A 22631-nucleotide genomic window follows, 5' to 3' on the forward strand; every position below is an offset into this window, starting at 1 on the left:
TCATTAGGGAAATGCAGATCAAAACCATAATGAGGTATCACTTCACACCCATTAGGATGGTTATTTTTGAAAAAGAAGAGTAAGTGTTGGCAAGGATGTAGAGAGATTGGAACCTTTTTGCTGTGTTGGTGGGAATATAAAATGGTGCAGCCACTGAAGAAAACAGTATGCAGTCCTACATATAATTTAAAATTACCTTATGAACTCGCATTTCCACATTTGAGTAATACAGTTCTTCAAGTAATTAAAAATTATTGTATGAACTCACAATTCCACATTTGAATATTGGGTATAAAGAGTTAAAAACAGGATCTTGAAGAAATATTTGTATGGTATGTTCACAGTGACATTATTCCCAGCTAGACAGAAAATAGAAGCCACCCAAGTGTCCATCAGTGGATGAATGTATAAACAAAACATGGTGTATGTATATAAGAAAATATTAGCCTTGAAAAGGGAGGAAATTCTGACACAGTGCAACGTGGATGAACCTTGAATATGCTGTGGTCAGTGAAGAGAGTCGTGCCTGTCAGGTTCTGTGGGGACAGAAGTGAAGATTTAGTGTCAGTGATTATAAAGGGATGAAAAGAGGTCTGTGGATAGATAGTGGTAATAGTTGCAAGACATGATGAATGTACTTAATGCCACTGAACTGTACACTTAATGGTTAAATGGTACGTTTCATGTAATGTATAATTTACAACTTAAAAAACATTTTTAAAAATCAAATGGTCATGTTTATATAGGTCTATCTCTGGATTCTGTTCTGTTCCACAGATCTAATATGTTGTTATCTCTTTGCCTGTAGCACACATTCTTGTGGTACTGCAGATTTTATAGCAGGTCTTAAAGTTATATAATGTGATTTGTCCAACTTTATTCTTAATCAGAATTGTTCTGGCTATTCAGGTTCCTTTTGCCTTTTCAGATTATTTGGGATTCAGTTTATCTATATCTCCGAAATCCTGTTGGGATTTTTCTTTTTTACTCTTTATTTTGTATTGGAGTTTATACTGTTTATACAGGTATAAACTATTTTAACAGTTTAACAGTTAAACAGTTAAATAGTTTATATGTTTTTAGAGCTCTTGTAAACTAACTGTTAATTTTTTGGGTAAATTTTGTTTTCAGATTGATCATTGCTAATAGATATAAAATTGATTGATTTTCATGTGTTTGTTCAGTGTAGCCTTGCTAAACTTTCTCGTTCTTGTAGTTTTTGTTGTGATTCTTATTTATTTTTTAAAATGTATTTATCTGTGGCTGTGCTGGGCCTCCATTGGTGCACGCCCGCTCTCTCTAGCTGCAGTGAGCAGGGCTGTTCGTTGCGGTGCACAGGCGTCTCATTGTGATGGTTCCTCTTGTCGTGGAGCGCAGGCCCTAGGCTTACGGGCTTTAGCTGCTCTGTGGCATGTGAAATCTTCAGAGAGCGGGATCCCCTGCATAGGCAGGCAGCTTCCTGTCCACTGTCCACCAGGCAAGTCCTTGTTTGTTTGTTTTTAGATTCTTTGGGATTTTCTGCTTACATAATCATGTTATCAGTGACTAGGGACTGTTTGATTTCTTCCTTTCTAATGTGTCTGGCTCTTCATATCTTATTGCAATGGCTAGATCTTCATTAAGATGTTAGATAGAAGTGTTGAGAGCGTAATATCCTTGTCCTATTCCTGATCTTAGGGAAAAGCCTTCAGTCTTATCATTAAGTGTTTGATAGTGGTAGACTTTCTGTAGCTGTCCTTTATCAGATTGAGCAAATTCCCTTTTAACTTGCTGAGGGCTTTTTTTGTTTTGTTTTGTTTTAAATCATGGAAATATGTTGTATTTTGCCAGATGCACCTACTAACTTGACTGGTTTTTCTTCTTTAAGAAGTTATCATGGTAGCTTACATTGATTTTTGAATACTGAACCAGTTTTACATTCCTGGGATAACCCTGTTTGGTCCTGGTGTATTGCTAAACTCCATTTGCTTTTTTTTGTTTGTTTGTTTTTTGAATTAATCTGTCCTTTATTAGTTGAACAAGAATTTATACATCATATATTTTTTTTTTATTTTGTTGAGGATTTTTGCACAATCTCCATGAGGGATAATGGTAGTTTCTTTTTCTGTCCTTTTTCTAGTTTTTGATATCAGGTTAATTTAGGCTTCTTTAAAGGAGTTTGGAAGTATTCCTCTTTCTCTTTCCTGAAAAAGATTATGTAAAATTGGTGTTACTTCTTAAATTCCCCAGTGAAATCAGGTAAGCCTGAAGATTTCTTTGAAAAGTTTTAAACTAGGAATCCACTTTCCTTAATTCAGATTGTTTCATTTTGAATAATTTGGTAGTTTGTGGTTTTTATGGAATTTCACCTTTATTTTAAAATTTATGCATATAGATCTGTTTATATTATTCCTGTTATCTTTTTAACATTTGTAGTGTCAGATTTAAATATTTTGACAACAGAAGTTGTCACATTTTTATGTGCATAGAGTTGTTCATAGTATTCTTTTATCATTTGATGTCTGCAGGATCTTTAGGCTAGCTCCTCTTTCATTTGGTGGTGTTGGTAATTTTATATCTTTTTATTCTTTTCCAGTCTTGCTAGAGCTTTATCAGTTTCATTGATCTTTTCAAAGAACTCATTTTTGCTTATATCCATTTTTCCTTATTGTTTTTCTAGTTTTACTTTTGCATTGATTTCCACTATTAACCTTTATTATTTGTTTCCTTTTCCTTGCTTTGGATTTGTTTTGGATTTTTTTGTTGTTCGGTTTTTTTAAGTAGAAGCTTAGGTTATTGATTTAAGGCCTTTTCCCACACCCCAGTATAAGCATTCAAGTCGTATAAGTTTTACTCTAATCACTGTTTTAGCTTCACATGACTTATTTTGATATTATATTTTCATTCTTTTTTGGGTGTGGAGAGCTGTTCTACAGCTTGAAGGATCTCAGTATTCCCCAGGCAGGGGAACAGCAGTGAAAGTGCCGTATCCCAACCACTAGACCATCAGGGAACTCCCTCATTTTCATTCTTTTAAAAATGTTTTCTGAGTTACTTTAGACTTCATTGACCTAAGAATTGCTTAGGAGTATGTTGTTTAATTTACAAGTATTTAGAGGTTTCTCATTATGTTTCTGTTACTGATTTCTACTTAAATCCATTGTGGTCATTTTGTTTGTGATCAAACAAAATCATAGTTCTTGTTTGTTTGCTTCATTGAAGTGTAGTTGTTTTACAATGTCGTGTTAATTTCTGCTGTGTTGTTGCTCAGTCTCTAATTCATGTCTGACTCTTTGTGACCCCATGCACTGCAGCCTGCCAGGCTTGCCTGTTTATCACTATCTCCTGGAGTTTGCTCAAACTTATGTCCATTGAGTCAGTGATGCCTTCCAACCATCTCATCCTCTGTTGTCCCCTTCTCGTCTTGCCCACAGTCTTTCCCAGCATCGGTCTTTTCCAGCGAGTTGACTCTTCACTTCAGGTGGCCAAAGTATTGGAGTTTCAGCTTCAGCATCAGTCCTTCCAGTGAATATTCAGGGTTGATTTCCTCTGGAATTGTCTTGTTTGGTTTCCTTGCAGTCCAAGGAACTCTCAAGAGTCTTCTCCAACACCACAGTTCAAAAGCATTGATTCTTTGGTGCTCAGCGTTCTTTATGGTCCAACTCTCACATCTGTACATGACAACTGGAAAAACCATAGCTTTGACTATATGGACCTTTGTTGGCAAGGTGTTGTTTCTGCTTTTTCATACACTGTCTAGATTTGTCACAGCTTTTCTTACAAGGAGCAGGTGTCTCTTGATTTCATGGTTGCAGTCACTGTCCGCAATAATTTTGGAGCCCAAGAAAATAAAGTCTGTCACTGTTTTTACTTTTCCCCCCATATGTTTGCCATGAAATGATGGGACTGGATGCCATGATCTTAGTTTTTTGAATGTTGAATTTTAAGCCAGCTTTTTCACTCTCCTCTTTCACCTTCATCAAGAGGCTCTTTAGTTTCTCTTCCTTTTTGCCATTAAAATGCAAAAAAATGCCACTTTCATGCCATTCAGTTCAGTTCAGTTCAGTTGCTCAGTCGTGTCCGACTCTCTGCATGAATCTTTGCTCTTTGCTCCATGAATCTCAGCACGCCAGGCCTCCCTGTCCATCACCAACTCCCGGAGTTTACTCAAACTCATGTTTGAGTAACAACATTACATTGAGTAACGACATTAGAGTTCCATAAAAGCAAAGTTTCTCTTTGCTTTTTGCATGCATATCTGAGGTTGTTGATATTTCTGCCCACAATCTTGATTCCAGCTTGTGGTTCATCCAGCCCAGCATTTTGCATAATGTGCTCTGCATATAAGTTAAACAAACAGGGTGACAGTATACACCTTGACATACTCCTTTCCCAATTTTTAGCTAGTCCATTGTTTCACGTCTGGTTCTAACTGTTGCTTCTTGTCCTGAATACGGCTTCTTGGGAGACAGGTAAGGTGGCCTGGTAAGTGATTCAGTTATAAATATGTATGCATTCTTTTCTTTTCTATCTTTCCCATTACAGTTTATCATAGGCTAAACAGTAGGACTATACAGTCGAATCCCCATGCTATACAGTAGGACCTTGTTGTTTATCCGTTCTGTATATAATAGCTAACATCTGCTAACTTGCTCTGTCATCAGTCTCTTGCTCTATCCCTGTTCCCACCCTGTGCCCCTTGACAACCACAAGTCTGTTCTCTGTGTCCATGAGTCTGTTTCTCTTTTGCACTTAGGTGCATTTATGTCACATTTTAGACTCCACATGTAGGTGATATCATATAGCATCTTGTCTTCTCTTTCTGACTTCACTTAGTATGATAATCTCTAGTTGCACCCTTGGTTGCTGCAAATGACATTACTTTGTTCTTTTTAATTGTTAAGTAATAGTGCATTATATATACATATCACGTGTTCTTCATCCATTCATCTGTTGATAGACATTTAGGTTGTTTCCGTGTTTTGGCTACTATGAATAGTGCTGCTTTGACAGGTAAGGTGGCCTGGTAACATTGGGGTGCATGTATCTTTTTTGAATAAGAATTTTGTTTGGATATATTCCCAGGACTGGGGTTCATTGATCATACGGTAATTCTCTTTTTAGTTTTCTAAGGAAACTTCATACTATTTTCCCTAGTGGCTGTACCAACTTAATTTCCCACCAGCAGTGAGGAGGGTTCCCTTTTCTCCATGACCTCTCCAGCAATTGTTATTTGCAGACTTTTTATTTATTTTTTTAAACTTCCTTTAAAAAAACAAAAAAAGATTTCATGTATTTGGTTGCATAGGGTCTTGGTTCCCTGATCAGGGATAGAACCCATGCCCCTGCATTGGAAGTGTGGAGTCTTATTAACCGCTGGACCACCAGGGAATTCCTGTAGACTTTTTAATGATGGCCATTCTGATCTGTGTGAGTTGGTATCTTATTGTAGTTTTGATTTGCATTTTTTTCAATAATTAGTGATATTGAATATCTTTTTTATGTGCTTATTGGCCATCTATATTTCTTTTGAGAAATATCTGTTAAGGTCTTTTGCCCATTTTTGGATTGGGTTGTTTTTTTGTTGTTGCATTGTATGAGCTGTTTGTATGTTTTAGAGATTAAGGCCTTGTTGATTGCATCATTGGCAAATATTTTCTCCTAGTCCATAGGCTGTCTTTTTGTTTTGTTTATGGTTTCCTTTGCTGTGGAAAAGCTTGTAAGTTTGATCATGTCCCACATTTTATTTTTGCTTTTATTTCTGTTGCCTTGGGAGACTGACCGAAGAAAACATTAGCATCATTTATTTATGTCAGAGAATGTTTTGCCTATGATCTCTTCTAGGAGTTTTATGGTGTTGTGTCTTATATTTAAGTATTTAAGCCATTTTGAGTTTATTTTTGTTTATAGTGTGATGCTGTGTTCTAACTTCATTGATTTACATGCGATTGTCCAGTTTCCCCAACACCACTTGCTAAAGAGACTGTCTTTTTCTCATTGTATATTCTTACCTCCTTTGTCAAAGATTGATTGACCAGAGATGTGTAGGTTTATTTTTGGGCTCTCAGAGAACATACTTTTATTTCTTTTATATTAAGGTCTGTTTTATGATCCAGGATACAATATAGCTTGATTAATTTTCAATGTGCACTTGAATGTGCATTCTACTGTTGATAGGTGGAATATTTTAAAAATGTCATTGGTTGATGGTGTTCAGTTTCTCTATATCTATGTTCGTTTTCTGTCTACTAGTTCTATCAGTTACTGAAAGTTGAAATCTCCAGCTGTAATTACGGATGTCTGTTTCTCCTTTCAGTTCTTATTAATTTTTGCTGAATGTATTTTAAGTTCTGTTAGGTGTATATATATATTTAGGATTGCATCATGAATTGACTCTTTCATCATGTAATATCCTCATTTATCCCTGGTGATTTTCTTTGTTCTGATCTTTGTCTCATCTAAATATAACTATTCATCTTTCTTTGATTAACATTTATGTGATACATCTTTTTTCCATCTTTTTACCATTTTAGAATGATAAAAGTTTCTTTTAGACATCATAGAATTAGATTGCATGTGTGTTTTAAATTCCAGTTTGTTTTTTCATTGGTGTACTTAGGCCATTTATGACTAATGAATAGTTGAATTTTGATTTAGATGCTCCATTTTATTATTTGTTTCCTCTTTTTTCCTCTATTTTTTCTCTTTCTGCTTTTTTGGCTTGATTTTTCTTTTTAACCTTATCTGTTGCTTTTGTGTGTTTTCATAGTTACTTGAAGGATTGCAATATATATTTTTCTCTTAGACTATTTAGAATCAGTATTTTACCACTTTAAGTGGAATGTAGAAACCATACCACCCTATTGTATCCTCTTAAGTTATAATCGACTTATTTATTATATATATGTGACATTGAAGACTATCAGACATTGTAGTAATTTTTGCTTTCAGTTATCAAATACATTTAAAAGACTGAGTTGGAGAATCATCACTTATATTCACCCAGATACTTACCATTTCTGTAGCTCTTCCCTCATTCTTGATACTCTGTTTGTTTCTGAAATAATTTCCCTTCTCTTTGATGAACTTCTTTTTGTGATTCTTTCTGAGCAGGTTTGCTGGCAAAATTTCTAGTTATTGTTCCCTAATCTGACAATGTCTTTATTTCACATTCATTCTTGATGGATTTTTTTGTTGAATAGAATTTCTTTTTTGCAGCACTTTAAAAATTGTTCAATTCCAAGTGAACTCCATGATTTTTTAATGATCAACGTGCTTTTATTGTAGTTATTACTTACCTGTACTTAACATATTCTCTGGTTGCTTTCAAGAGTTTTCTTTGTTAGTTCTAGTTTTAAGTTTCAGCAGCTTATTGTGTCTGGCTGTGAATTTTTAACTTACTATCTTTGTGAAATTTCTCCTGCCCACAAAGAAAATCTGTACTAATGCAAGTCATTAGTGTCAGTCAGGAATCTGCAAACTGGGACCTGCCACCTTTTGAGCTCTCTGCCTGTCTCCTGATTTTATAAATAAATGCTACTAGAACACATCTACATCCATTTGTTTACGTGTTTCTTTCATAGTACAGTGGCAGAGTTGAATAATTGTGAGAAAAGACCTTAAATACTATTTGATCTTTTTATAAGAAGTTTGCTGATAATCTGGTATGCTGCTGCTGCTGCTGAGTCACTTCAGTCGTGTCCGACTCTGTGCGACCCCATCCCTGGGATTCTCCAGGCAAGAACACTGAAGTGGGTTGCCATTTCCTTCTCCAATGCAGAAAAGTGAAAGTGAAGTCGCTCAGCCATGTCCGACTCTTGGGACCCCATGGACTGCAGCCTATCAGGCTCCTCCGTCCATGGGATTTTCCAGGCAAGAGTACTGGAGTGGGGTGCCATTGCCTTCTCTGTGATAATCTGGTATAGTTGGAGGAAATTTGAGTGTTTCTTATGAGGCCTTAAATACTATTTGATCTTTTTATTGGAAGTTTGCTTATATCTGGTATAGTTGGAAGAATTTGAGTGTTTCTTCTCTTAAATTTTCTGCTTGAATTTCTTTTTAAACTTTATCTGTGTAGGGTTCAAAGTCATTTTACAAGTGTCTTCTAACAAGGTGCAACATGTGGTATAGAGTGGGTGTAAGAGTTTTTCCCCTCTATTTAAAAACTGAAAAATGACTTCTTAGCTGATTTTCCTCAAAAACTTTGAGAAATTTATCTTCAGACATTTTAAACTCATAGGGCAAATGAATTATAAATTTCTGTTGAATAACTGGTTTATGTCAAATTGGGACTTCAGTTTTTTAAAGGTAGCCTTGGGAAGTTTAAATATAGGTTATAAGTTTTTTTTTTTTTTATTAATGTTATTTGCAGCATTAGAATTTGTTGACAGTGTTCCATAGTAATACTTCCAAAACCATGAAACAAAGCAATATGAATAAAAGTATAATTAACATATAATTTCATACAAGATTTTGAAAAGATATTTTCTTACTGAGAGCTCAAACATAGATTTCTTGGTTTCTTCATATCTGTTATGAACCTTTATGCACTTAAAATTGTTGTGCTTATAACTGAATAAATGTTGATTTTTACCTCCCATTGTGAAACCTATGCTTGTTTTTGGTTTTTTTTTTTTGCTGTACAAATACTCAGTTCTGGGTCACACTTAAGCACACATGGATTTCATTTTTTTCCCAAATTAGAGAATTTGTGTCCTTGGTCTTATTTTTTGTTAGGTAAAAAAGACTTGCTCAAACATGTTAAGACGGTGAAAAGTTCTCTAAAATGTTCTTTGTTCATTGCAGGATATTTTTTCTTCACAGAAATGTAGAACTTGTTTAGGGGTAGATGTAAACAAGGGAACATTTCAGGCAAAGATGGGTTTGATAAAGGGCAGAAATGGTATGGACCTAACAGAAGCAGAAGATATTAAGAAGAGGTGGCAAGAATACACAGAAGAACTGTACAAAAAAGATCTTCACAAGCCAGATAATCACAATGGTGTGATCACTCACCTAGAACCAGACATCCTGGAATGTGAAGTCAAGTGGGCCTTAGAAAGCATCACTACGAACAAAGCTAGTGGATGTGATGGAATTCCAGTTCAGCTATTTCAAATCCTGAAAGATGATGCTGTGAAAGTGCTGTACTCAATATGCCAGCAAATTTGGAAAACTCAGCAGTGGCCACAGGACAGGAAAAAGGTCAGTTTTCATTCCAGTCCCTAAGAAAGGCAGTCCCAAAGAATGCTCAAACTACCACAATTGCACTCATCTCACACGCTAGTAAAGTAATGCTCAAAATTCTCCAAGCCAGGCTTCAGCAATACATGAACCGAGAACTTCCAGATGTTCAAGCTGGTTTTAGGAAAGGCAGAGGAACCAGAGATCAAATTGCCAATATCCGCTGGATCATCGAAAAAGCAAGAGAGTTCCAGAAAAACATCTATTTCTGCTTTATTGACTATGCCAAAGCCTTTGACTGTGTGGATCACAATAAACTGTGGAAAATTCTGAAAGAGATGGGAATACCAGACCACCTGACCTGCCTCTTGAGAAACCTGTAATGCAGGTCAGGAAGCAAACAGTTAGAACTGGACGTGGAAACAACAGACTGGTTTCCAGGTAGGAAAAGGGAGACACCAAGGCTGTAATTGTCACCTGCTTATTTTAACTTACAACAGAGTACATCATGAGAAAACGCTGGGCTGGAAGAAGCACAAGCTGGAAATCAAGATTGCCAGGAGAAATATCCATAACCTCATATATGCAGATGACACCACCCTTATGGCAGAAAGTGGAGAGGAACTGAAAGCCTCTTGATGAAAGTGAAAGAGGAGAGTGAAAAAGTTGGCTTAAAGCTCAACATTCAGAAAACTAAGATCATGGCATCTGGTCCCATCACTTCATGGGAAATAGATGGGGAAACAGTGGAAACAGTGTCAGACTTTATTTTTCTGGGCTCCAACATCACTGCGGATGGTGAACTGCAGCCATGAAATTAAAAGATGCTTACTCCTTGGAAGGAAAGTTATGACCAACCTAGATAGCATATTAAAAAGCAGAGACATTACATCTGCCAACAAAGGTCCATCTAGTCAAGGCTATGGTTTTTCCATTGGTCATGTATGGTGTGAGAGTTGGACTGTGAAGAAAGCTTGAGCACCCTTAGAATTGATGCTTTTGAACTGTGGTGTTGGAGAAGACTCTTGAGAGTCCCTTGGACTGCAAGGAGATCCAACCAGTCCATCCTAAAGGAGATCAGTCCTGGGTGTTCATTGGAAGGACTGATGCTGAAGCTGAAACTCCAATACTTTGGCCACCTCATGCGAAGAGTTGACTCATTGGAAAAGACCCTGATGCTGGGAGGGATTGGGGGCAGGAAAAGAAGGGGACAACAGAGGATGAGATGGCTGGATGGCATCACCAACTCGATGGGCATGAGTTTGAGTAACCTCTGGGAGTTGGTGATGGGCAGGGAGGCCTGGCATGCTGCGATGCATGGGGTCGCAAAGAGTCAGACACGACTGAGCGACTGAACTGAACTGAACTGAGATGTAAATAAAATCTTGAGCATACTATGCAACTACATTAACAGAGCTCTCAAGTTCTCAGGCTGAGTAAAAGATTCAGAGAAAGCGTCTGTGGTGGGTTGTATTATCTTCCCTCAGATTTTATGTGCTCATGGGAACCTCAGATTGTGACCTTATTTAGAAACAGGGTCTTTGCAGGTGTAATTAGTTAAAATGAGCTCAAAGAGCCTTTAGGATAGGGTAGTATGGCTAATGGGTGAAGGCAATGGCACCCCACTCCAGTACTCTTGCCTGGAAAATCCCATGGACGGAGGAGCCTGGTGGGCTGCAGTCCACGGGGTCGCGAAGAGTCGGACACGACTGAGCGACTTCACTTTCACTTCTCACTTTCATGCACTGGAGAAGGAAACGGCAACCCACTCCAGTGTTCTTGCCTGGAGAATCTTAGGGACGGGAGCCTGGTGGGCTGCCGTCTATGGGGTCGCACAGAGTCGGACACGACTGACATGACTTAGCAGCAGCGGCAGCAGTGTGGCTGATAATCAGTTTACTGTCTTCCTGCTGTGCAGTGCACCAATCACTGCTTACAAATGGCCTTTTGTAACTCAGGTCAGAAGTACTGGGAATGGACTCGTCTGAATAAACATGGTCCTATTACATGCTCTGTGGGCCTGAAAGACTTCTGAAGTCATTGCCAATAAGGCTGTTTGGTCGCTGTGCATTACTTTGAGTGCTAATATATAATGTAAGAAATCAAAAAAACAGAGTTGACTTTTTTTGTCATGATCTATTGAATTCTGGGGTGGCATTGAAACCCAGTTGAAAACCCTGGTGTAGGTTTTCACATTTTATACCTCTGTAAAAGTTTTAACAAAATAATGGTTTTTATAGCTCCTTACCTAATGACCTATCCCTAAAACAAAACAATTTGTAGTTGTTGTTTTTTTTTAATTTTACAGTTATGTGTGGGAGGCATGGCACATATGGGAAATCTCTGCCTTCTGCTGAATTTTCCTGTGAACCAAAAACCTCTATTAAAGAATAGTCTGTTTTAAAATTTGAAACTATCTTTACAAGTTCTTACATAATTTTACTCTGAGTTCCTATAATTTGTATGATTTCTTGTGGTTTTACCTAGGGATGAGAAGTGGTAGGTAAATATTCCTGTTTTATTGAATTATAGAGAGTATTTTTCTATATGCTGGCATACATTTCAAGCTGATAGATCTGAGAATGAGCTATAGAAATTCCATAAATTTTTCTTTATTTTATGTAGATAATGAATAAGTTTCTAATCAGTTTTGTAATGCCTCCAAGAGTTTGAGAGAGCTATAATAATCTGAGATTAAGAAAGCTAACCCTAATATTCATTGATTATAACATGTTTTATAGTCGTCCTAGACATTGATGAGTAGGACCCTGATTTATCTCTTTTCTGCTTTTGTATCACTGTGCAATAACAGTACCAAGATCAGGAAAGTTCTGTAGACTTGTGGTGGGAGTTTAGAATAAGGTATACTGACTGGTGGCAGAATTACTTGGCCACAGAGAAGTTTCTTCACTGGTACAATTAAATTTTACAGTTGATCATTTTTTTCAAGTCTTTTTATAGAGACTGTATTCATGACAGTGTTTAACATTAGTCTTCTTGTAAATTAAAATGTAGAAATTAGTGTTACCTTTTCCAAATTGTGCTTTTTGGTTTTATATTTAAAACTTCCGTGTTTTACTGTCTTTTGTAATACTCCTTGAAATTCTACTCTTAGTTTATTCTGATAAATTTTATGGTTAATGTATTCATTTTCTGTTAAAATACTCTTCTGATATTGATTCAGCAGAAACTTCAGAGAACATTGATCTTTGGTAATAGTTGACTGGTTTTTCAGTGGTAGTTGAACTGAGAAACTTTACTAGTTCTCTTACGTTAGAGCCATCTTCTGTAATTTTATCTCAGGTATGCATGTGTGTGTACTCAGTCATGTCTGACTGTTTGCAGCCCCACAGACTATAACCTGCTAAGCTCTTCTGTCCATGGGATTTCCAGGCAGGAATACTGGAGTAGGTTGCCATTTCCTCTTCCAGGGAACCTTCCCGACCCAGGGATTGAATTTATGCTTCTTTCTCCTGCATTGGCAGACCTACTCTTCACCACTAGTGCCACCTGGGACTGGGAAGCTATCTTCCCACCTGGGAAGCATATCTTAGGCATAAAAGCCCAAAAGAACTTTTGAGGTCATTACCTTGAAACTGTCCACATTGACTTTATGCTTAATGACTTTTGTAGGGGAAGGGGGAAAGATGTAAAAAAATACTGAATATTTATTTAATTGCAGTATAGTTGATTTACAAGGTTGTACAGTATTGGATATTAAAATTTTTTTTCCAAACAAATTATTTTGAGGTAATGTAATACAGATAACTTCCCTCTAACCTTTACCAAGTTCCACTAATTTTAATATTTTAAATGTTTTACCGCATTTGATCATCATTCCCTCATGTATACATACATACTTTTGCTCACTTGTGAATAGGTTACATTATATCATATCCTTTTATCCTTTGCTATTTCTATGTTTATTTCTAAGAACAATGATATTCTCTTTCATATCAGCAATATAGTTTTCAAGTTCTGATAATTTCATATTGTTACTTTAAGCTACAGTACATATTCCAATTTAATTAGTTCTAATAACGCCCTTTAGAGAATCTTTTCCTAGTCAAAGATTATATGTGGTATTTAGTTGCCATGTAAGCATTTATTTTAAAAGATCTATTGGTCTTAAAATCTTCAGTGTTGAATTTTTGTTCTTTTAACAGCTAAACCAGGTGGACAGGTGAAATGTCAGTATATTTCTGCCGTGGATAAAGTTATTTTTGTGGATGATTATGCAGTAGGGTGTAGGAAGGACCTTAATGGAATCTTGTTGTTAGACACTGCTCTGCAAACTCCAGTTTCAAAGCAAGATGATGTGGTTCAGCTTGAATTACCTGTCACAGAGGTAAGTTGAAATAAGTGTCAGTATGCTTTTCCACTTAATGCAGTTTCAGACTTACTAGTTGTTAAATGAAATTAGGTTGTCCTTTGAGGATATTATCTACGTATACCTATAAAAACAAGGAATTGTGAATTGTACAGGTTAAATCACTTTAACAGAAACCCCAAAATGCAATGGCTTAAACAAGATAGTTTTTTCTAGTAACAGTATAAGGCCAAGTCTCGGGACAGCTTTGCTTCCTGCAACACTGAGCTTCCGTCTCGAGCCCAAGACTGCTGCCGCAAGTCTCATTACTTCCCAGTCTTAGGGGAGGGAGGACAGCTGGCCCGGGGGCACGCTGGCATTACCCCCCTTCCTTCCTTCCTTTTCCTCTTCCCTCCCTCTCTCATCCTTTCCTTCTTTCTGCACCCTCTCCTTCATGTTTCTTATTCTCTTTTACAGATTGTTTCACGTGCCGTTTTCATACTCAGTTAATTCATTGGCCAGAATTTAGTCATATGGCCACATTAAGCTGAGGTGGTTTTTTCTTTAATATTAAAAAAGAAGAAATAAATATTAATGGACAACCGGTAATCTTGGCTATGTAACATGTTTCTTAATAATGCCAGATTAAAATTTCAACATACATATTTTTTGTGTTACATATTTATTACTTAATTTATAAGTGTATCCTAACTTAAATCATTTTGTGTATGTTGATGTTCATATCATGTAATTTAAAACTATATTTTTCAGATTTATCAGACTTCAAATCATTTTAAAAATATAAGAGATTATAATGTTGTATTCCTCCAAAAAGTGAGGTATTATTTCTGTCTTTATCCCAATTAGTTGATTATTAACTGTTTTGTGTTTGGTGGATTGATGTGATTAGTTAATAAAATCAGTATAGCTTATTTCCCATTTTTAGGACATGCGAAGTGTTACTGTGTGGGTCAGTGTCACATCACAGTCATCTAGTGTGTTAATATTGAAAGCATTTGCTGAAGGTCTGAGTTTTTTGTTTTTTTTTTTTTTAGGTCTGAGTTTTGAAAACAGAGTAGCCCTCTTTTTGTCATCAGAATATCTTGATCTGGGGGCATGTTAAAATCTCTGGACAGAAAATAATTATAATTAGTTCTACTTGTATTGAATATTTTTTCCCCTCGTACTTTAAGGAAATTAGACCTAGTGATATCTTAATAAAGCTGATATCTTCTATGCATTGTAGTGTACAATGAAAGATGGTACCAAACCATTGGGTTTTAAAAGGAAATACAGAATTACAATAAAATTGTTGAACACTTATATAAAATGGACCCTGAAGTCAATATTTAGCTAGATATTTAGCCTACTTCTGCCACCTCTCCCACCTTGCCAGCTCATGATGTCTGTTGCTGGTTTTCTTTCTTTTTACACAAATTATTATAGTTGTCTTGTTCATGTATTACTGCTCGTAGTTCTTCCACCCTCCCAGGTACCCTTTCCTGCATCACATTAGTTTCTCACTGTCTTGCCTAAGTGTGTGGCCCTAGGTTTGGTTGGATTAGTATGGATGTGTTCTTTTCCATATATTGGCCATATATTTCTGTTAATGTAGTTCATGTTGAATATGTGGGTAACAATGCAAAGGGCTTTTTTTTAACTACCTGATGACTTAATGAGTGACCCCTCTTACGGCTTTACATAGTAATGCTCCCTGAGGGACTTTACATTTGTCTTTAAATTTTTTTCTCTTTTATTTTTGTTGATAGTTTCAGCGTGTCCAGTTTTTTCTGTCTTGCTTTGCTTTATGAAAACTTCCATGTATGGAGATTTTGCTCTCTGATACTATGCTGAGTACATTGCTTTATCTCATTTAATTTTGTAACAGCCTTGCAAATCATTATTTGGTTAGCTAAGTTTGTTTTAAAAAAGTAAAAGTAGTAAATTTTAATATAGTACCTTTCAAAATTAAAATATTTGCGTGAGAATCCAAATTAAACATTTTTGGTGTGGTTAATTTTTTGTGATCATCTTTTTTTATTTAGGCACAACAGCTCTTATCGGCATGTTTAGAAAAGGTAGATGTTTCTAGTACGGAGGGTTATGATTTGTTCATCACACAGCTCAAAGATGGTTTGAAAAATACATCTCATGAGACTGCAGCAAACCACAAAGTTGCTAAGGTAAGAAGTTAAAAAAAATCACTTTGTTTAGGGTTATAACAGAAAGAACACTGCCATACTTCTGCCTTTCTCTGTTCTCTGTGCACTGATGCCTAGGGTGGGAGATAGTGCTTTGAATTAAATCCTTGGCCGTATTTCATTAATTCTTCTGCACTTTTCTTTTAAGATTTTTAAAAAAATTATAAATATAATACAGATACAATTTTTGTATTGAAGCATATAAAGTAGAAGCTGTTTTCTAAAAAATTTTTGCCTTTGTAAGTATCTTTTTTCTCAGGTCCAGTTGAAATTATACTAAAATACTGTGATGTACAGTTTGGACTGCTCAGTCTGTTTGGATTGCTGTAGTGAAATACCACCGACTGAGTGGTATTTCTCCTGGTTAAGTCCTTCTTTCTGGGATGTTGCTGGTACCTTCTCACTGTGTCCTTATATGGTGAAAAAGGCAAGGGATCTCTCTGGAGCCTCTTTTATAAAAGAGGGCTCCACCCTCATGATCCTAAGTACCTTCCAAAGGCCCTACCTGCTAATAGACTCCCCTTTTGGGTTAGAATTTCAGCAGATGCATTTTGCGAAGATACAACCATTCAGATTATAGCATGTACCTTGCTTTTTTTCATTGAAGAATGTATATTGAGGATCTTTTCATATCAGTGCTTATATATCATCTGCATTCTTCCTAATATTTATATTGAAGTTTATTTTATAAATTCACCATGATTTTATGAATCTTAATTCCATTAGTGGCACATTTTATTTAGTAAAGACAGAAACCATATTGTGCATTTCAACAGAGAGAGTTTATTGTAAGAAATTGACTTAATATGTGTATGAGAACCAAAAAAGTGAAAAAAAAACAAAAACAAACCCTGAAGTAACACAGATGGTAACTGTGGGAAGCAGCACTCATTTTGGTCTGAAGGAACAGGATGTTCAGGTTTTAGAACCTAGATCCTTGAAAACTTAAGAGAAGAGCCTCTGTGGATCTAGGACTTCAGACTCCTGAGGTGGAGCTGTTATCCAGTAGGAACCTCAGGAGCTTGGAACCTGATGAACTGAGACTCAGATTTACGAAGAGAGGCGCTACTTGGCTGATGCTAGTGCCTCTGAGGGAGATATATGAGACTGGTCCTCGGAGTGCTAAAAAACAGAACCAAAAAGCCTCTAAAGATCAGAGGACTCGACTGTTGCCACAAGGTCCTTTGCTAACATGATGTTGACAGCAATGATAAGTAATTTAGCAAGAAGCAAGTCTTTTTCCCCTATCACGCTTTCCAGTTTCCATCCTGTGTTCTTTTGTCAGAACTTAACAGTCAGGAAACTGGTTGGTAGAGAAGAAATAATAGTTTATAGTATCCCAGCCCCAATATGACTGAGAAGAGAGGAAAGGCTAGGTTTGGACCTGAGAGACAGTAGCTTAATAACTGGCACAGTCTGCTCCTTTGGCTGCTCATCATCTCCATACATACCATCTATACGTGTTTGAACTTTCATGCAACAAAAATGTTATGCTTTTACTTAACAAGAGGCTCTGTTCCTAAAGAGGAAATGAAATGAAGATTTGTCTCATCCTGTCCCCAGAACAGGCAGACACAAAGTTTCAAAAGATATTTTATCCATCTGTAGGTGATAATTAGCTACTCTTAAAATGTATAGTTTCAAGTGTTTAGGTAACAGAGCTGTGCTACCTCAACACTAAACCTAAATTAAACCCCTCTAAACCTAAACACTAAATTAACTACAACAAAAAAATTCTTCTGTAAAATAATGTGTTACCCCTCTGTGTCTTCATCTATCTAAATCTTCATCCATCTATCCCCTTTATGTAATGAGAAGAAAATACATATAGTTACCGTATCCCTCATTTCTATAATTGTGTACAATACAAAGATGATATTCTTGATGTTTACAGCCTCCTCCTCCTGGCTGTTCCACACTCCCTTTGTCGTTAACCGGCAGTGTAGCTGGTCAGGGGTCTATACCATCAGTGACCTGAGTCTCCAGGCTTGCGGGATTCAGATCCTTGGTAGTGCTGTGCCAAGCTGTTGTAACTGTCCTTTCACTCTTGTATATTGGATGTGGAAGAGCTTATTGGATTCACCTTAGAGAATCTCTTGGATTGTAGTTAAATTCTCCTTGCTTCTGTTGTTTTCCATCAATCCAGTTTCCCTTGTCAGTTTTAATCATATCAACCAGTAGAAGTACCACCCACTTTGTCTGATGATTCAGTGACAAGTTGTTGTTGTACAGTGTGATTTTTTTTTTTAAGGTATACACTATAGTGACTTAATGTATATTGTTGTTCAGTCACTAAGTCGTGTCCGACTGACTCTTTGCGACCTCATGGACACCAGGCTCCCCTGTCCTTCACTATTTCCCAGAGTTTGCTCCAACTCATGTCCCTTGAGTCTGTGATGCCATCCAACCATCTCATCCTATCACCCCCTTCTCCTTTTGCATTTAGTCTTGCCTAACATCAGGGTCTTTTCGAATGAATTGCCTCTTTGCATCAGGTGGCCAAAGTATTGGAGTTAAAGTTTCAGCATCAGTCTTGCCAGTGAACATTCTGGGTTGATTGGTTTGATCTCAGTGACAAGAGGAACCTAAAATTGCTGGATAGCAGTGTTAACACGTAATTCAGTGCAACCATTGTTGGACCCTTGGTGGAACATTCCTTCCTTGTCACAAGACCTCTAGAGCCTAAAGCTTAAAAAAAAAAAAAAAAAAGCTGTGAATGAATTACTAAGTATAATAGCAGCCCTGCTGGGAGAAGCTATATCATGTGTTTTTTGTTGATTGAAAGCATATGCATAATCCTGTAAGGTTAGAACTCCAGACTTTGAAGCATCTCTCCCAATTAGTACTGAAAATGAGTCTTTGGAAGGGCACACACCTTTTTGTTAGGTCATCTCCTGTAAGACACCACAGTAAGACAGTTCACTTTCATGGGGCAAGAGCCCATTGTTGCCCCCTACCTCTTCCCCTACCTCCCCACCCCAAAGCCCCTCTCCCCATCTTTGAAGTGCTTTCTTAATGAGAAGCAAAAAGCAAAGTTGTATGGAATACTTTGTAGTAGTTTAATATTATGGCAGAAGCATTGTGAGCAGAACAGATAAATGCAGAGTCAGAATACATATCTACAGTGAAGACAAATTGCTGTCCAATCCATAACGGAAGAAATAATCAACCTGCAATCAGGTAATTGGCTGTTTCTTCTGGAAAACGGTGTCCCATTGGTGGCTCAACTTTGGTATCTGCTATTGGCAGGTTAACCTGCAGTTAGCCTGCTTAGTCTTGGTGAGAGCAAGTTCATGTTGGACCTGTGCATACCCTCTGTCTCTGTTACCATGGCATTTTGCATATAGGTTCATTGAGCAAGCACTGAGTGGTTATGGCGATAGGGTGAGTGACATTCATACACTGTGTGTAATTTGCCCATTTCCTCTATAATGGATGCCTTTTGATGAGCATTCACATATTTCACAAATATTTTCATACTATTTGGAGAGGTCTGTCCGTAGACCTTTACCCTTGACTTCCTTGTTAACAGTCTTCCAGTCCTGATCTTTCCAGGTGTCTGAACATCCAGCCAAAACGTTAGCCACTGTCCATTAATCAGTGAGGACCTTTACTTCTGGTCACCTCTCAATCCAGACAAAGAGAACAGTCCAATGTACTGGTTGAAGTTCTGCCCACTGAAAAGATTTCCCTTCATCCCTGTCCTGATTGGGACTGTGGTGCTGCAGCCATCCGTTTTGGTACAGCACTTTCATAATGTGAGAACCATCTGTATGTCAGACCTAAAGGTTTTCTTCCTCAATTAACCCATCATAGGGAGTTCCTTGTGAAGCCATCAGTGTGGAATGAGAAAGGAGCTATTGTCAGAACAGGTATTGTAAAAATCTCAGCTCCTTGATTACTCAGCTGGTTCAGCACTGAATTGCCGTTTGCAGTCTCTCAAGATTGGTTTCTTGTAAACCGCTTAATGAGTACTCATGCCCAGTAAGACGTTTGGTGTATCAGATAACACCTGTTTGTGAGGGACAGCTCTGATTGCGTGCACATTTGTCCCATGGGTAGACACATTTCTATCAGAACTGACTACTAAGAGGCCAGGGGCTGTTTCTCAAGAGGAGAAGAATTGTTTACAGGAGAGGGCATGGTTTTGTCCTAGCATCCTGCTACATTATTGTCCCAGAGACTCCCTACAGCATCTTTACTTGGAGCAATACTTCTAGTGTCATTGCACATGCTCACAGGATACCCATGGTAGAGCATCTTGTGATTCAGCCTGGGTGTGCTGAGGAACCTGTTATTCTGTGCCTTATGTATTATTTGATAATTGAGTTACAGCAACATTCTCAAACATGCTGAACACTGGGTCCAAAATCTCCTTAGGCACACTGAGCATTGTGCCTCTTTTTCATGGTTGTAGCAACTTTTCTTTCACCTTGGAGGAAAGATCCTGACATGTCTAGCCTACTGGACCTCTAGAAACTTCACAGAGATTTTAGGACCCTGAGATTTTCTGGGGATACTGATTCTCTCTGGCTTGCATGTGTCTTACTAAGGCATTTAAGTTCCTTGCTCCTTTCCCCCATCTGGACCAGTTACTGTGATGTTACTAATACAATAGACCAAGGTGCTGATCTGCAGGATGTTGGGTTGATCAGGATTTCTGCAGATGAGATTTGGTAAAGAGCATGAGTCCTAGGGTAAGACTGCATATTTATTGTTTCTGCCAGGTAAAGGCAGCTTACTTTTGGATGGTCCTAAAAATTAGTGTAGACAAAAAGGTATCTGACAGAATTTTAACTGCCTACCAAATATCAAGGGATTTGTTAATTTGCTTCAGTAAAAATACCTCATCTGAAACATCAGCTGCAGTTGAAGTCATGATCTGATTTTACAATCCACAGTCATTATTCAAGATCCATTTACGTTTTGCATGGGCTGATCGGTCAGTTAAATGGAGTTGAGGTAGTTTGATTACCCCTCTGTCAGGTCTGTTTATGTGACATTAATCTCATAAATTTCCTCAGAATGTGATATTGCTGTGTTTTAGTAGCTTTGTAGGAAAAAAATGAAAGTTATAGGGGCTCCTGCTTGACCTTTCTTCCTTTAGTAGTCCAAGAGGATCAGAGGAACAGTGTAGGAATTTTTCTAGTTGCCTGCTCTATTTCCAGTTATACATTTGGGAACTAGAGAGATAGCTACAAGATAGATCTGGGGATCCACAGAGCTCACTGAGACGGCTTTGGGCCAAAATTCCCGTAGTCACTTCACCGTCATGAGTTTCCACTTTGATGAATGGACCGCAGTGATGTTTTAGGTCAGTCCAGTGTTACTCTCTTGTAGGGCCTGGAATATCACACAGCATTTCCACTCCCTAGTGTGCAGTGGCTGTAGTGAGTGTCCACAGGTGCCTTTGAGGAAGGCTTGGGGTATGATTCGCATCGTTGTGCGATCCTTTCTCACGGGGATTTGGCCTCCCTTTCAACCAAAAGGCTCTGAATCTATGAACAGATTAGGTCCTTTTTTCTCTCTCATCTGGGTCTAAACATTCTTTTTCAGGATGGTTAATTTCATTTTTTATGTAATTGCAGGTTCTTACTTTGAATTATAAATTAATGGAGTAAACTGACTTGAGACTATAAATGGTTATTTATCTTACAATGTATAAATCAGGGTTTTGGTAGACTATTGAGTATGTTTTCTTTTGCTTATACTCCTGTTTTCTTTCAGTGGGCCACAGTTACATTTCATCTTCCTCATCATGTGTTGAAGTCCATTGCCAGTGCCATTGTGAATGAACTTAAGAAAATAAATCAAAATGTTGCTGCCTTACCTGTGGCTTCCTCAGTGATGGACAGATTGTCTTACCTCTTACCTAGTGCACGTCCAGAACTTGGGGTGGGGCCAGGCCGTTCTGTGGACAGGTATGAACTTGCTTATAAAGAGATGTGACAGTAGCATTGAATTGATTAGTGTTTTGATTAACAAAGAATAACTGTAAATTTGATTATTATTTTAAAAAATTTCAAAATATTTTTGAAAATCACTCAGATTTTTATTTCAATCAAAAAACTGAAATGAAGTAAACTACTCCTTGAGTTGCTATTGTTAAACAATTTCTTTTGGTGCCTGGAAAGTGTTTAAGAGGATGATGAAGCTATATTTTTTAAATTCTAGTTTTGTAATTGCTTAGTAAATATTTGAGTTGTTAACATTATAATTACTCAATATGTAATATATATTATATATAATTATTCAATATATAAGAATTAATTTGCCTTGATGAGTTTTGTGACCTTTGGCATAAATTTTGGTAAATTAAAAGACCGTCCCAGAATTTGAATATAAGAGCCATATATTATTTCCTACTTAAAAAATGGACAGAGTTAAGGGACGTCCCTGGTGGTCTAGGGGCTGTGACTCCGAGCTCCCCCTGCAAGGGGCCTGGGCTTGATCCCTTTTCAGGGGGAACTAGACCTCACAATCCACAGCTAAGAGTTTGCTTGCCGCAACTAAAGACCCCGCCTCCCGCAACGAAGGCCCAGTGCAGCCAAATAGATAAATATTCTTAAAGACTGGGCAGAGCTAAAAAAGCATTCATGGGCAATTTTGTGGGCTATTTGTCTGTTTTGTTTTTCTAGGGCAGTTTCGAATTAAGGTTTTTATGCCACCTGCCCTGGATTTAAAGTGTGTAAAAAAGTCATACCTCAATCATTGTTTTCTTCAATAGAGATTTCTTGGAGTTCTGCTTTATAGAAAACTAAAAGTCAGTAGTGCATTCATTGAAAAATTTAAATGATTTTTATTTGAGAAAATATTTATCAGTACTGAACTTTAGAAACATTTTGCTGAGTTACTACATTTAGCAATTTTGTTAAGTTCACATTTGCCTTCCCATGTAGCATTTTACATTTTCACTTTTTCATTGAATGTGAATTTAACTGCTCATATTCTTTTCTGAA

The 22631-nt window shown here is 37.2% G+C and overlaps 1 protein-coding gene across 10 annotated transcripts in view; it reads left to right on the forward strand.

Annotated features, from left to right (window-relative positions):
• The window catches only part of BIRC6 (baculoviral IAP repeat containing 6), a 210366-nt gene that overhangs the window by 16044 nt on the left and 171691 nt on the right, over positions 1–22631 (forward strand). For all 10 annotated transcript variants that reach the window (XR_006269389.1, XM_043468279.1, XM_043468278.1 and 7 more), the window contains exons 2-4: positions 13329–13510; positions 15517–15654; positions 21400–21593. Coding sequence is in view for 9 of the 10 variants with exons in the window: in XM_043468279.1 (XP_043324214.1) it covers positions 13329–13510; positions 15517–15654; positions 21400–21593 (514 nt within the window). In the remaining variant the exon portion in view is untranslated. The remainder of the gene's footprint in view (positions 1–13328; positions 13511–15516; positions 15655–21399; positions 21594–22631) is intronic.

Source organism: Cervus canadensis, chromosome 5, assembly GCF_019320065.1.
Source record: "Cervus canadensis isolate Bull #8, Minnesota chromosome 5, ASM1932006v1, whole genome shotgun sequence".
NCBI lineage: Eukaryota > Metazoa > Chordata > Mammalia > Artiodactyla > Cervidae > Cervus > Cervus canadensis.